This window comes from Taudactylus pleione, unplaced genomic scaffold, assembly GCF_031769625.1.
Source record: "Taudactylus pleione unplaced genomic scaffold, aTauple2 ptg000010l, whole genome shotgun sequence".
In the NCBI taxonomy this organism is placed as follows: Eukaryota; Metazoa; Chordata; class Amphibia; order Anura; family Myobatrachidae; genus Taudactylus; species Taudactylus pleione.
The window spans coordinates 8,997,935-9,013,249 of NW_028284413.1; the positions used below are offsets into that span (position 1 = coordinate 8,997,935).

The 15,315-nt window shown below is 45.3% G+C and overlaps 1 protein-coding gene across 1 annotated transcript in view; it reads left to right on the top strand.

Moving 5' to 3' along the window:
- LOC148542678 (solute carrier family 12 member 9-like) overlaps positions 1-15,315 on the top strand; it is a 302,682-nt gene that overhangs the window by 266,934 nt on the left and 20,433 nt on the right. Inside the window, exon 11 of the mRNA XM_088467466.1 lies at positions 2,938-3,112. Within this exon, the coding sequence (XP_088323592.1) occupies positions 2,938-3,112 (175 nt within the window). The remainder of the gene's footprint in view (positions 1-2,937; positions 3,113-15,315) is intronic.

The following is a 15,315-nucleotide window of genomic DNA, read 5'->3' on the forward strand; positions in this document are numbered from 1 at the left end:
TTACCAATTTCAGTCTCTACCCTTCGGGCTGGCCACAGCCCCTCGGGTGTTTACCAAGATAATGGCAGTAATGACGGCTCATCTCAGACGACAAGGGGTCAGGATACTGCCTATTTGGATGACCTCCTGATATTAGCACAATCGCAGGAGTTGTTACAATGTCATCTTCAGATGTCCATTGTCTGCTTACAAGAGCACGACTGGATAATAAATTGGAAAAAGTCCTCTCTTTCTCCAACTCAGCAGATGGTGCACTTGGGCGCTGCTGGACTCTCTGGGCCACAGGATTTTCCTACCAGAGGATAAGATTGCGGCACTACAGTCTCGTGTGTGCAGTCTACTCTGCAAACAAAGTTTGTCAGTTCACCTGGCAATGCAGGTACTGGGCTCCATGGTATCCACATTTGATATGGTGGTGTATGCCCAGTTCTACTCCAGGTCCCTGCAGCAATGGATTCTGTCTCATTGAGATGGTCATTATCATCGGATAAAGTCTCAGATGATCCGCATCTCGTCAGAAGTTCTGCTCTCCCTCACTTGGTGGCTGGAGACAACTAATTTAGACAAAGGTTGTCCGTTATGGGTCCCAGACTGGGTACTCCTCACCACTGATGCAAGTCTGTGAGGATGTGGAGCAGTGACAGGGCGTCATACCTTTCAGGGAAGGTGGATCACTCAGTAAAGTAATCTACCAATAAATATCTTGTAGCTTTGTGCAGTGCACAGAGTGCTCAGTCTGACGCAGGACCTTCTTCACGGCAGGCCTGTCCAGATTCAGTCCAACAACATGGACACAGTGGCCTACATCAACCATCAGGGAGGCACACGAAGTCCGGCAGCCATGAGGGAAGTGGGGAACAATCTGCTGTGGGCAGAATGCCATCTTCCAGCAATCTCAAATTCAAATATTCATCCCAGGAGTCCTGAACTGGGAAGCGGACTTCCTAAGTTGTCAGGACATACATGCCGGAGAATGGGCTCTTCATCCGGATTTTCAACTCCTGGTGGACAGGTGGGGACTACCAGACGTAGACCTCATGGCCCACACCACTACCACAAGGTCCCCAAGGCTCCAGAATGAGGGACCCCTCAGCCGCCTTCATGGTCGGTCTGGCGGTGAGGTGGAACTTTGAAATATAATTCTACCTGTTTCCTCCGATATTCCTCCTTCCAAGAGTCGTCAGAAAATTAAAACAGGAAGACGGCAGGTTAATACTAATAGCTCCTGCCTGGCCCAAGAGACATTGGTTCACCGCCACTTTCACTGCCTCTACGACCGGATATGCTAGTGCAGGGTCCCTGCCTATATCCGGATTTACCTCAGCTTGCTTTGACGTTGTGTTTATTGAGGCATCTGATCCAGATGATGATAAGAGCAAGGAAGCCTGCTTCAGCCCGCATCTATCACAGGATTTGACATTCCTATTTTCGTTGGTGTTCCCAAACAAAATATGACCCTAAGGTTTTCAAGGTTTCAAGAGTACTTGCTTTTCTGCAGGCTGGGTTAGACTTAGGTCTGTGCCTGGCTACCTTGAGGGTTCAGGTTTCTGTTTTGTCAGTTTTGTTCCAGCGCAGAATTGCGCCCCTGGCAGATGTAAGAATATTTTTGCAGGGGGTTCTCCGACTGCAACCTCCGTTTGTCCCTCTGGTAGCACCATGGGATTTATCCTTAGTTCTCAGGGCGCTGCAAACTCCCCCCTTTGAACCCTTGGATAAGGTGGACTTAAGACAATTGATAGTGAAGACACTTTTTCTCCTCGATATCTCCTCAGCTCGAAGAGTTTCTGACTTGGCAGCACTGTCATGTTGCTCTCCATATTTGATTTTTCATCAAAATAGAGCTTTCCTTCGTACTAAGGCAGGCTACCTTCCGAAGGTAGTATCCCATTTCCATATGAATGAGGAAATTGTAGTCCTGTCTTTTCAGTCTTCAAACCTGTCTACAGGTGAAGCTTCCCTGGATGTGGTTCGAGCCCTTCGTATCTACGTGGATCGAACTCGCTCCATCAGGAAATCAGATTTGCTCTTTGTGTTATATGGGTTTCACAAATGAGGCTGACCAGCAAACAAACAGACTTCGGCCCGCTGGCTGCGTACGACTATTGCTCAGGTCTATACACAGGCTGATCTCCCTGTTCCTAACAAGGTGACAGCACATTCGACTCTGTCTGTCGGACCATCGTGGGCGGTTAGACATGGCGTCTTGGCTGAGCAGCTGTGCAAGACATCCATACTTTTATCAAATTCTATGCATTTGATACTTTTGCCTCCAAGGATGCTTCCTTTGGGCGGCAGATTCTCCTCTCTGCTCAGGAACATCCCCACCCTTAAGGGAACTGCTTTAGGACGTACCCAAGGTAGATTTTGTGGACTCTATGGAACCTGAAGAAGAAAATTAGAGTTATGGTATAACATACCTTAGTTAACTCTCTTCTTCGAGGTCCATGGGGTCCACAGAGCACGCACCCTGACACACCTGGCCTCAGTTGGGATTTGTTCTTTGTTTTTTTTGTATCACTGATTCCCTCTTCGTATTTTGAGAGTGTTTCTTGGGTACATTGTACTCCCTTCTCCACTTTCTGTCTCTTGCCGTTAGGCTTGTTTACAAACTGAATGCCTGTGACTGGAGGCGGGGTATATAGGGAGGAGGACCAGTGCATGCTGGGAGTTTTAAAGCTAGAGCTGTTTGGTACAATTGATCACTCCAACTACATACCCCAAGGTAGATTCTGTGGACCCTATGGACCTCGAAGAAAAAGAGTTAACTAAGGCATGTTGTACCATAACTCTAATATTTGGCAGTTCCAGTCTTTTTAACACAGTTAAAGAAGAAGAAACAGAAATAATAGGAAGTCTATTTCTTTTGACTTATTGCTCATGCAGAGTTTGCTGAATTCTCCATGTGATGTAAACGTATGTAGTCTCTCTGTTGTACAGGTGAGGAAGTACTTGCTCATGCTGGATGTAAGGAAGGACCATGTCAAGTTTTGGCGCCCACAGATTCTCTTGCTTGTCTCCAATCCACATAACCACAAAAGCCTGATTACATTTGCCAACGATCTGAAGAAAAGTGGCCTTTTTGTACTGGGACATGTGAGTTTGGAAGAGCTGGGTAAGTGAACTCCAAAAGACACTCGAGTCCAAAAACCCAAGTTGTCTTATGTTTTGTTAGGTGTTTAATAGCATCCTGCCTGCCAACATTTAAAATACAAACACGTTTCTTTTTTTTAAGATTTTTTTACAGTGTTTAACTCCTATATTACACTGTACTGTGCAGAGCATCCTCTCTCCTCTCTGTCCTATTCCTTTACTTGATCTTGTATCTGTATTGGTAATCTGATCAGCTACTGTTTTAGTGAGATATATACATGTAAATAATTAGAACAAATCTCTTTGGCCGGGAAAACAATAATTACACCAATACACAGCACTCCCTAGTGGATACATTCACATAAAAGCCTGGGGTATATGCATCACTAGTGCAGAAGCATACAAAAAATTTTATATAATAATCACCAATATTAAATATCTGTATTGTTCCAAATGACTTTGAAGTAATTAGGGTCTTAAATCAAGGTTTCTTCTCACATTCCTCGTTTATCTGAAAAAATGTGTCTCCCCTTTCCTATGTACTTGTTATGGAAAAGTGTCTCACCAGATAAGGCAGGAAAACTTGGTTTGTAGAGTAGCCTGTGAGGAGGGCAGGATAACTTGATTAGATGAGTTGCCTGCCAGGAGGGCAGGATTTCTTGGCTAGATGAGTTGCCTGCCAGGAGGGCAGAATTTCTTGGCTAGATGACTTGCCTGCCAGGAGGGCAGGATAACTTGGCTAGATGAGTTGCCTGCCAGGAGGGCAGGATTTCTTGGCTAGATGAGTTGCCTGCCAGGAGGGCAGGATTTCTTGGCTAGATGAGTTGCCTGCCAGGAGGGCAGGATTTCTTGGCTAGACGAGTTGCCTGCCAAGAGGGTAGGATAACTTTGCTAGATGAGTTGCCTGCCAGGAGGGCAGGATTTCTTGGCTAGATGAGTTGCCTGCCAGGAGGGCAGGATTTCTTGGCTAGATGAGTTGCCTGCCAGGAGGGCAGGATTTCTTGGCTAGATGAGTTGCCTGCCAGGAGGGCAGGATAACACAGGCTGAAAAAAGTTCAGGTGTAAATGTACAGTTTGATTACACACAGTAGGGCTGAGAAAACTGTAGCTGCTGATTATACAGAGGAAGCACGGACCCAAAGGCTTGGGCCTGCATGCACTGAGCACAGCATGTGGATGGTGAATAGTTCAGGTGTAAATGTACAGTTTGATTACACACAGTAGGGCTGAGAAAGCTGTAGCTGCTGATTATACAGAGGAATCACGGACCCAAAGGCTTGGGCCTGCATACACTGAGCACAGCATGTGGATGGTGAAAACAGACAGTAAGCTAACAGCAATCAGAGCAGAGTGGAACAACAGTCTTGAATAATTGAGCTACCTGCTGAAGCCTGGAAGGCAGCGTGGAGGGAGACAGAGAGTGGTAAATAGAAGCAGCGGCTGAAGTGTAGACAATCATGGAGGATAGCTGGAACAACCAGACCGAGCTGTAGGAGGAAACTATATAACCGGCTAGGGGGAATGAATCTGGAAGCTACAAATAAAAGGAGCAGCCAATCAGCAGCATATGGAGTATGAGTTACTCTCTGCAGCATCCCCGGTGCTTGGTAATCAGCGGAACCGGATTCTGAGTCAGTGTAGGTCCCGAGCCATGGGAAACAAGCCGCTGCCACGGCTTGTGACAGTACCCCCCCCTTGACGCGGGGTTGAAGAACCCCCAGAGCCTGGTTTAAAGGGAAATTCCTGAAAAAACATCCTCTTCAACCTGGGAGCATGTAAGGCATCTTCTGGAATCCAGGAACGTTCTTCCGGACCATAGCCCTTCCAATGGACCAGAAACTGCAACCAACCTCTAGATACTGTAGAATCCAGCACTTTCTCAACCACAAACTCCTGTTGACTGTGGACCACCACCGGAGCAGGCCTAATAGAACTCTAGTTTCCAAATCTATCTGACTTATGGACTGGCTTTAATAAAGAGGCATGAAAAGTGTTGTTAATCTTTAACGAATTTGGTAGTTGGAGGTTGAAAGCAACTGGGTTAACTTGAGAAATGATCCGGAAAGGACCAATAAACCGAGGACCCAATTTGTGAGAGGGTTGCCGGAGTTTGATATTTCTAGTTTGACAGCCACACTAAGTCCCCCCTTTTGAACGTGCAAGGCCTCCGATGTCTATCTGCCAATTTCTTAGAATGGAGAGATGCCTTGAGGAGATTATGATGCACCTTGGCCCATATACCACGGAGTCTGGAAACAGTCCCTGCATCAGAGTATCTGGAGAATGATAAATCAAATGAATTAGCCCGAGGATGTTGGCCCGTCACACAATAGAAGGGTGAAACTGAAGATGCAGAGTGACAGGAATTGTTAAAAGCAAATTCAGCCATGGGAAGATGAGACACCCAATCATTCTGGAATTTTGAGACATAACACCGTAAATATTGCTCCAGGGTTTGATTAGCACGTTCTTTCTGCCCATTAGACTGTGGGTGATATCCTGAAGACAAGCTGAGACTGATACCCAGTGCAGTGCAGAAACATCTCCAAAACCGTGAAACAAATTGCGTCCCACGGTCGGAAACAATGTCACAGGGAAGACCATGCAAACTAAAAATATGTTACAAGAAGAGGACAGAAAGTTCTTTGGCAGATGGCAATTTGGGCAGAGGAATAAAGTGCGTCATTTTGCTAAAGCGGTCCACGATAGTCCAAATAACTGAACAGCCAGCAGAGCGAGGAAGGTCCACAATGAAGTCCATCGCAATGTGTGTCCAGGGTCTTTTTGGTGTGGAATGAGGAAGCTGTAATCCTGATGGTGGGGTACGAGGAGTCTTGTTACGAGCACAAACCTCACATGCCAAAACAAACTCCCGAACGTCCAAAGCCAAAGACGGCCACCAAACCGCACGAGACATTAATTCAATGGCCTTATTGATGCCTGGATGTCCGAAAGCCCGTCTCACATGGAAGTCCTGTAGGACAGCTTTTCTCAAATTTACAGGAACAAACAGGCGATTGGACAGTCTACCAGGAGGCGAATCCTCTTGAAACACATACAGATCCTCAGCCAAATTTCGAGATAAAGCCACCTGGATACAAGATCTGGGAATGATGGATTCTTTGAACACAGTATCCTGTTGGACAGGAGTGAAACTCTTAGACAATGCATCAGCCTTGATGTTAGTAGATCCGGGTCTAAAAGAAATGAGAAAATTAAATCTGGTAAAAAATAGTGCCCATCGTGCTTGCCTGGAGTTAAGCCTCTTGGCCGATTCAATGTATGCCAAATTTTTGTGGTCGGTGTGGACAGAGATCCGGTGTTTGGCTCCTTCAAGCCAATGTCTCCAATCCTCAAAAGCTAACTTAATGGCAAGCAGCTCCCTGTTCCCAACGTCATAATTACACTCGGCTGAAGAAAAGTTACGTGAAAAAAATGCACATGGATGGAGTTTGCCATCCAACGGATTATTCTGAGAGAGAATAGCTGCTGCCCCAATCTCAGAGGCGTCCACCTCAACTACAAAAGGCAGATCTGGATCCGGATGTTTGAGAACAGGGGCGCTGGTGAAAGCAAGTTTGAGATGTTCAAATGCCCGAACTGCCTGACTAAGCCAGTTAGAAGCATCCGCACCTTTCTTGGTTAACTCTACTATGGGGGCAACAATGGAGGAAAACGAGCCAATAAATCTCCGACAGTAATTGGAAAAACCAAGGAAACGTTGAATGCCTTTCAATGTAGTAGGCTGAACCCAGTCCAATACTGCTTTAACCTTTCCAGGATCCATGGAGAACCCATGAGGAGAAATAATATATCCAAGAAAAGATACTTGCTCCACATGAAACTCACACTTCTCCAACTTGGCAAATAACAAATTCTCTCTCAATTTAGATAGGACCTGACTGACATGCTGGACATGCTGGTGCATGGAGTGAGAGTAAATGAGGATGTCATCGAGATAAACAACCACAAAAATGCCAAGAAACTCCCGGAGAACATTGTTGATAAAGTCTTGAAAGACTGCTGGAGCATTAGCCAATCCAAACGGCATAACTAAAATTTCATAGTGCCCCGTATGCGTATTGAACGCCGGTTTCCATTCATCTCCAGTCTTGATCCAGATCAAATTATAAGCTCCACGGAGATCAATCTTGGAAAAAATGGATGCTTGCCGGAGCTGATCAAAAAGTACCAAGATCAAGGGCAAAGGGTACGAGTTTTTGATGGTGATTTCGTTCAATGCCCTAAAGTCAATGCAAGGACGTAATGACCCATCCTTCTTCTGGACGAAGAAGAAACCAGCCCCAACCAGAGAGTTAGAAGGACGGATGAATCCTTTAGCCAAGGCATCCGCAATATACTCCTCCATGGCCTTATTCTCAGGTATAGAAAGAGAATAGAGACGACCCTTCGGTAACTTGGCTCCTGGTAACAGCTGAATGGCGCAATCATACGGACAATGAGGTGGTAGAGAATTGGCCTTTGATTTAGAAAAAAAATCTGCAAAAAGATGGTATGGAGCAGGAAGTGCTGGAAGAGACTCTGAGACAGCAGAGATAGCCGTCCGGATGGGTGTAGATAAACAGCAATTTTGACATGCTGGACTCCATTTGACAATATCCCCCGTAATCCAATCAATGACGGGATTATGGGTCATTAACCATGGAAACCCCAAAATGACGGGAGCAAAAGGACACTGGAGTAGCAAAAAAGAAATTATCTCCGAATGCAAAATTCCAACTGAGAGACGAAGAGGTGGTGTCTTGAATTTGATAAGACCATTAGCCACCGGACCACCATCTAACCCACAAATAGGAACCTCTTGAGGTAAAGGAACTGCAGCTAAACCTAAGGAATGAAAAAATGATAAGTCCATGAAGTTCCCAGCAGCACCGCTGTCCACAAACGCCGATACGGAATGGACGGATTGCGATAGATGTACCACCGCAGGAACTAGCAACGAATTTTTTGAGGAAACAGATGCCAGGCCTAAATGTAACTCCTCTTTTACATTCAGACCCGATCTTTTACTGGCCTATGTGGGCAAGATTTCAGCGGATGACCTCTAGCTCCACAATATAGGCAGAGGCCTTGAGATCATCGTCTTTGTCTCTCTCTGGGCGATTGCCGGAAAGCTCCCAGTTGCATGGGTTTCTCAGAGTCCTCCGCCAGCAGCCTGGAAGGTGACTGAGGCGACTGTACAGAAAGACTGCGTTCTCGTTTTCGTTCTCGGAGGCGACGGTCAATACGAATGTCTGAAGAGATTAAGGGCCTGATTCAGACCCGTGGGAATGCCTACCGTCTGGGGCCGGCCCCACTGACATCACTAGTGATGTCAGTGGGAGTGCTTTTGGCTCTGATAGAGCCAAAAGCACTCCTGGGCTTGCAGCAGCGAGACCCTACTGCAGGGTCTCGTCGCAAGCCCAATGGTCGCGATGGTCAAGACCATCGCGACCATCTTTGTGGCCGCTCGCGTAAGCTGTGGGTGGTCACCCCCAGCTATGCGAGCGGCCAGGAGGCTGCTCCAATTTTAGGTAGGAGGGCCCTGATTCAGAGTAAGCGCTCTTGTCAGAGCATCCGGCTCTGAATCAGGCCCTAAGTCGTCAAGGGACTCAGGTGATAGATGTTCGACCAAAATGTCCTTGATGGCATCCGAAAGACCCAAGCGGAATTGGCTACGCATTGCCGGGTCGTTCCATCCTGAATCCACTGCCCATCTCCGAAACTTGGATTCGGCCAAAGAACTACGGTCAGGATCTGCATATAATAATCCAAGAGCATTAAAAAAGGCATCTACTGATAAAAGCGCAGAATGTGTTGAAGCAAGACCAAATGCCCAAGTCTGTGGATCTCCTTGTAAGAGCGAAATCACTAATCCTACCCGCTGTGTCTCGGATCCAGAAGATAAAGGTCGGAGACGAAAATAGAGTTTACAACTCTCACGGAAGTTCAGGAACTGAGTACGGTCTCCAGAAAACCTATCAGGGAGATTCATTTTAGGTTCCTTGGGAACGGCTCCAGGAGTGGATGCCCGAACATCCTCAGATCTTATAGAGAGCTCCTGAACTTTTTGGGTAAGCACTTGGATCTGTGCGGCAAGGATTTGTGCAGGGTTTTGAGCCTGCTCCATAATGAAGGACACGGAACGCACAGACTTAAATACAAAGTTGGCCAGTTATAATGTTATGGAAAGGTGTCTCACCTGATAAGGCAGGAAAACTTGGTTTGTAGAGTAGCCTGTGAGGAGGGCAGGATAACTTGGTTAGATGAGTTGCCTGCCAGGAGGGCAGGATTTCTTGGCTAGATGAGTTGCCTGCCAGGAGGGCAGGATTTCTTGGCTAGATGAGTTGCTTGCCGGGAGGGCAGGATTTCTTGGCTAGATGAGTTGCCTGCCGGGAGGGCAGGATTTCTTGGCTAGATGAGTTGCCTGCCAGGAGGGCAGGATAACTTGGCTAGATGAGTTGCCTGCCAGGAGGGCAGGATTTCTTGGCTAGATGAGTTGCCTGCCAGGAGGGCAGGATTTCTTGGCTAGATGAGTTGCCTGCCAGGAGGGCAGGATAACTTGGCTAGATGAGTTGCCTGCCAGGAGGGCAGGATTTCTTGGCTAGATGAGTTGCCTGCCAGGAGGGCAGTATTTCTTGGCTAGATGAGTTGCCTGCCAGGAGGGCAGGATTTCTTGGCTAGATGAGTTGCCTGCCAGGAGGGCAGGATTTCTTGGCTAGATGAGTTGCCTGCCAGGAGGGCAGGATAACACAGGCTGAAAAAAGTTCAGGTGTAAATGTACAGTTTGATTACACACAGTAGGGCTGAGAAAACTGTAGCTGCTGATTATACAGAGGAAGCACGGACCCAAAGGCTTGGGCCTGCATACACTGAGCACAGCATGTGGATGGTGAAAACAGACAGCAAGCTAACAGCAATCAGAGCAGAGTGGAACAACAGTCTTGAATAATTGAGCTACCTGCTGAAGCCTGGAAGGCAGCGTGGAGGGAGATGGAGAGTGGTAAATAGAAGCAGCGGCTGAAGTGTAGACAATCATGGAGGATAGCTGGAACAACCAGACCGAGCTGTAGGAGGAAACTCTATAACCGGCGAGGGGGAATGAATCTGGAAGCTACAAATAGGAGGAGCAGCCAATCAGCAGCATATGGAGTATGAGTCACTCTCTGCAGCATTCCCGATGCTTGGTAATCAGCGGAACCGTATTCTGAGTCAGTGTAGGTCCCGAGCCGGTGGGAAACAAGCCGTTGCCACGGCTTGTGACAGTACTTTAAAGCAACATCCGTTGGGGAGAACACATCGAAAAGCATAGGGAGTGCAGAAATCCTTTTTAAATCCAGAATTTAATACAATATTGGACTTACAAAGCGTTTTATACAGCCCATCAGTGGCACACAGCAACGGTAGGTGTTATTCTAGATGGCCAAGAATGTTCAGTAAATGAGGGTTCTGGATATCTTCGTCCACATTAGGCACACATCTATACAGTACGTCTGGTCACCGGGAGTCCACTCAGCAAGAGCCACAGCTTAACGCGTTTCTGACCTATTGGTCCTTCATCAGAAGCATGGCTATTGGCCTTGTGTGTGTGTGCTCCTTTTTACACTGAACTAGCAGCACCGTAAGGTTATTGTTCACCTATTCTAAGTTATATTTCTTTGCTAAATCTCCTTGGCCGCAAAAGTCAAACATGCCCCTTTCTACCAGGCACAAAATATTATGCTCCTGGACTTTCCTCTTAGAGCATTTTGTGGTGGAAGGGATCGTGTTGGTCTTCTCACTCACTGATCGCTCTAAAACATTCACTATAAGGATGGTATATTTTATTTCCTTTCTGAGTAAACATTTTAATATAAACACCAATCGAAATAAATGTAGCCAGGGGCGTGGCCTCTCAGCCATTCGAGGAGGGCATGTGGTATCGGCTCCTGGCCTTTCTAAATTATATCCTCTATATTCCTCCCTTGCCTGGCCCCTGAGACCTTGCCAGTGCTCTACCTGAGTTTCTCATCAGTTACATAGCAGGCAGTAGTGATTACAGAGCTTGGGGAAGCTTCCTGCCTCCCTAAAGATTGAGGCCTACTGTCTTCATTGGAGCCGGGACCTGGATTTTTGCAGAGGCCCAGGCACTCTTTGCTGTGATCCCTGGCTCCACAACTGCCTGGAATCACTCAGGAGTGAAGACCCTGCACTTACCTTGCAGCTGCTGGGACTATCCCTGCTTTGGATCCTATGTACTGGGTCTGGAGGAGCCGATCTATGGAGACAGTGGGAGTAGCCATCTTTAATTTTATTTCACTGCACTTCAGGCAGTCCTAACAGTTCTTATTTTTATAATTTGAGCGCCCTCTTGTGGATTTTTGCTGTAAATGTGGGACATATTAAAAGCCTAAGGATTCTGTATTTGAACCTCTATACGCTCCTGCCTATACCTTCTAATATCCTTCCTATAAACCTCTAAGGATGACGCTATTTTGCGTACGCAGTCATACAGTAAATAAAGACTCCATACCTTGAACCTGTGGTTCCAAAGCACAAAGTATTATTCAAGTAAAAGTACAGTCAGTTACACGCTATGATCTAAGTACAATTTAGTGCAAAGAAATTATACAGACCCAAGTACAGTTATACATACGCAAGCGCTCTGGACCAGATCCCGGCATCAGCAAGATAACCTCCGTCAATCAGCAATCAGCAAGAAGACTAGCAATCCAGGGACTGAGCACACATATTTATACCCCCCCAGAAATAGACAACACAATAAAGGAGTTTGTTGCTGATCCCATTGGTTCCCAGTGCGGGTGCATTTGTTACAGGGCATTTAACAGGTTGGTTCAAATGGACACAGAATAGCCTCTAACAGCTTGTTGCCTCCTCTATTTCCCCTGCATGAACAAAAATAAATTTTGGTTCTTTATGTCTTTACGGTCCATAAGTTGCGAACGCATGTTCTGATCTTCACACCGTTGATACCGGAAAGCTGTGGATAAAGTGCGGATCAGTATAATATCAAACACGGGTTACTTATCATGTATTAAACCTTAGATACCAAAATAGTCTTTATTTCACAGCATTTGTAATAGATGAATAAAACTTGGGTCTTTTACTTTATAGCTATGGAACCTTTTGTGTAAGTGTGCATTATGTAAGTATTAGGGATATGGGAAAAGACGCTAGTTAGGTTTATCTGATTTGGGGCAGATGTGCATGCATGCAGCTAATAAACAGCGTTCGCATGCAGGATATTGTGCATTCGCTACTGAGCGTCATGTTAGCAGCTCAACTGTGCGTAATGTGCGGTGTTTATGCATGCGATTCTATCTATGATGGACTTAACAGATACATATATATATACATGTATATACATATATACATATATATATATACATACACACACATATGTCATTCCTCACTCACAGTTTCAAACTGCAATGCAAATATGTTACCCCCAGCTGTGAAGCCGGGGCCATTCTGTCTCGGTGTGGGACTAAAACCTGTTTAGGATTCAGACAAATTCAATTGTGTAGATCAACGTCTGGGTTATATTACAATTGCCACAACTATACTTGTCTATATACAGGGATTCCCAAGTTGTATGTAAAACACTCACAGTATTCTGGTGTATTGTCTATTCTATTTACTTTTCTCAGGGGCTGTTTTTCTAGTTGTTTTGGTAGATTATCAAAAACATTGCCATCTGTAACTTAAAATGGTGCTGGTCGCAAAATGGCGTCTTGCAGATTCTTGTTTCTAAAATGGAGTCTAGCTGCCATTCACAAGATGTCGTCGCGCACGCTAATTTTTACGCTGATTCCGTCTCAGCCACTAATCCAGCTTCGACAGTCCACCCTTTGATAGCGAACAACATGCTCTCACATCCTGATGTTAAAATTAATTTTAGGCATACATACATATATTAATGTTATTAGGGTATGGCACAAGGTGGTTCTTAATCCATCAATAATGTGTCTCTAGGAGGGGACATAAAACTACCATTATACGCACACCGCGGACCTTCGGAGATCATGTGAAAGATGTGGGGATGCACCAGTCCTATAAAGGCAGTCTTGAAGGGAAATTGAGACTTTACATTATCTGATGTGTTTCAAAAGTAACATTTCAATAATACATTCTATGCACGTCTAAATATAATACATTAGATGATGGTATTTCCTAGTTCAGGGTTGTAATGCAGTCCTATATTTACCCCAGTATTCATATTGCCATTACTGACCACCATCATAATTTCGTTCTTTCATCTTACTCTATTTTTACATTTTCCACACTTCAACACAATAGGAACATACCGGACACATAGGCCAGTTACTATGACGACAATCAATATAAGGATCAAGAATTTGCCTATGTTGGCGACCACTTCCTGGACCCATTCCCCTAGGCCTGAGAACCATTTCACTGGGTTCAACCATGAGACCCATCCTTCTATTTTCTCCCCTACTTCAGCCACTGAAGCATTATGGTTCTTGCGAAACTCCCATTTTAGCTGCAGAATTTCGTCCATCTTCCGGTCTATCACCTCTTTGGGGTCGCTGGTATCATTGGTGACATAGGTGCAACACTTCACTCCAAATTGGGTGGCCAAAGTTATGCAATACCCTCCAGTAACAGCAGTTAAATAATTTAACACTAGTCTGTGTTGCACTAGTTCTTTCTTGTATGCTTGCAATTCTCTCCCTGTATACCTGAATGTGTCATCATACATCTCGGTGATATTATCTATTAATTTAGCAAGTTCCTGAATATATCTAAAATTTAAAGTACCCCGAGCGATTCTGGTGGGATCCAGTGCGACTAAAACTTGGAAGCCAGTTGTCTCACTAATTAACTGAGTTGCTTTATAAACGTCACCAGGTATCATATTTTGTTTGGCTCTGTGTTCATACTGCATGTGAAGATATGGTGATGGTGTGTTTTTATGAATACCAAGCATTTCACCATGTGTAAGGGTCATAATTTCTGGAAGTAGTCTTCCCAAATAACATAACAATTACGGTACTAAGATTGGTCAGACACTCCCCTGATTTGGCATAGCACTCCTCCTCCTGACTCCACTCCATCAGCTCCCATCTCCTCTATCGGTCCTCCATCACAGAAACTGGGTATCCCCAAACAAACCAAGATGACGGGAACTCTGGAAGAAGAATACAAAAATGAACACAGCAGAACAATCCCTTGCTGCGACACTGATCTACAGTTTTCTTTTAGCTTAGATTTCTCACTGTCACCTTTTTAATCCTCCCGGCACAAGCTCGCAATCCACAGGTCCACGTTATCGGCTTCGTCTCCACCTTGTATCTCCATCGGTTGGTTAACCTCCCTGTAGTGAGTGGAATGGACCCACGTATCTTCCCCGGCCACCCTTTGAGGATGTGGTACTTTGTCAACAACGTCAGATACGGACCTTTCCACCGATCAGTCAAACAACCTGTGCTAAAATAAATTTGGATCATAACAAATTCTCCAGGTTTAACATCATGAGAGTTTGCTTCAGTCATGTTAGTTAATAACATTTTCAATTTCAGTTGTTCTTACTCATCTTCGTGAGACACTGCACAGTAGCCTCATTATCATATTTTCACATGAGGCTGCCTGTTAAACAGTATCTCAAAGGGGGACAGGTAGACAGATGGTCTGGGATGATCTTGATATTAATACCCATCACCTTACACAGGTTATAGAAGACATTACTTGTGAAATGAGTATCCCTCCTATATTCAATTATTCTAGGGATACTGTATTTGTACACAAATTCCTGCAATTTAAATTCTGTTATCAATATCTACTGCTCTAAATATTGCCTGGGCCCCTGGGTTGGACAGTATTCCGAGTATTTGACCTTAGCCTGGCATGGCTGCCATTTGTCCTTAGCGACCTTGTGTCCTGTGTGTGAGAGATAAAGCACAACAGTTTAATATCATTTAAACATGACCTAATTACAACAATAAAAAGTCCACATTTTACATTAGAACAGATCCATTGGCAGGTTGAAAAGATTGTAAACAGTCATATAAGGCCTGGGAGAAGAAACTGGGGTTGTCTATGAACCCATGGGACACTCGTGTCCATGTGTAGTGTACACCTCCCCCTAGGTGGGAAAAGAAAAATACTGACAGTCAGGGTGTTAGGGCACAGGGAAGAAAGCAGAACAGAGATTGGGTATCAGTTACATCAATTACCATTACCAGTTTTTCCCTAGTACTTCCC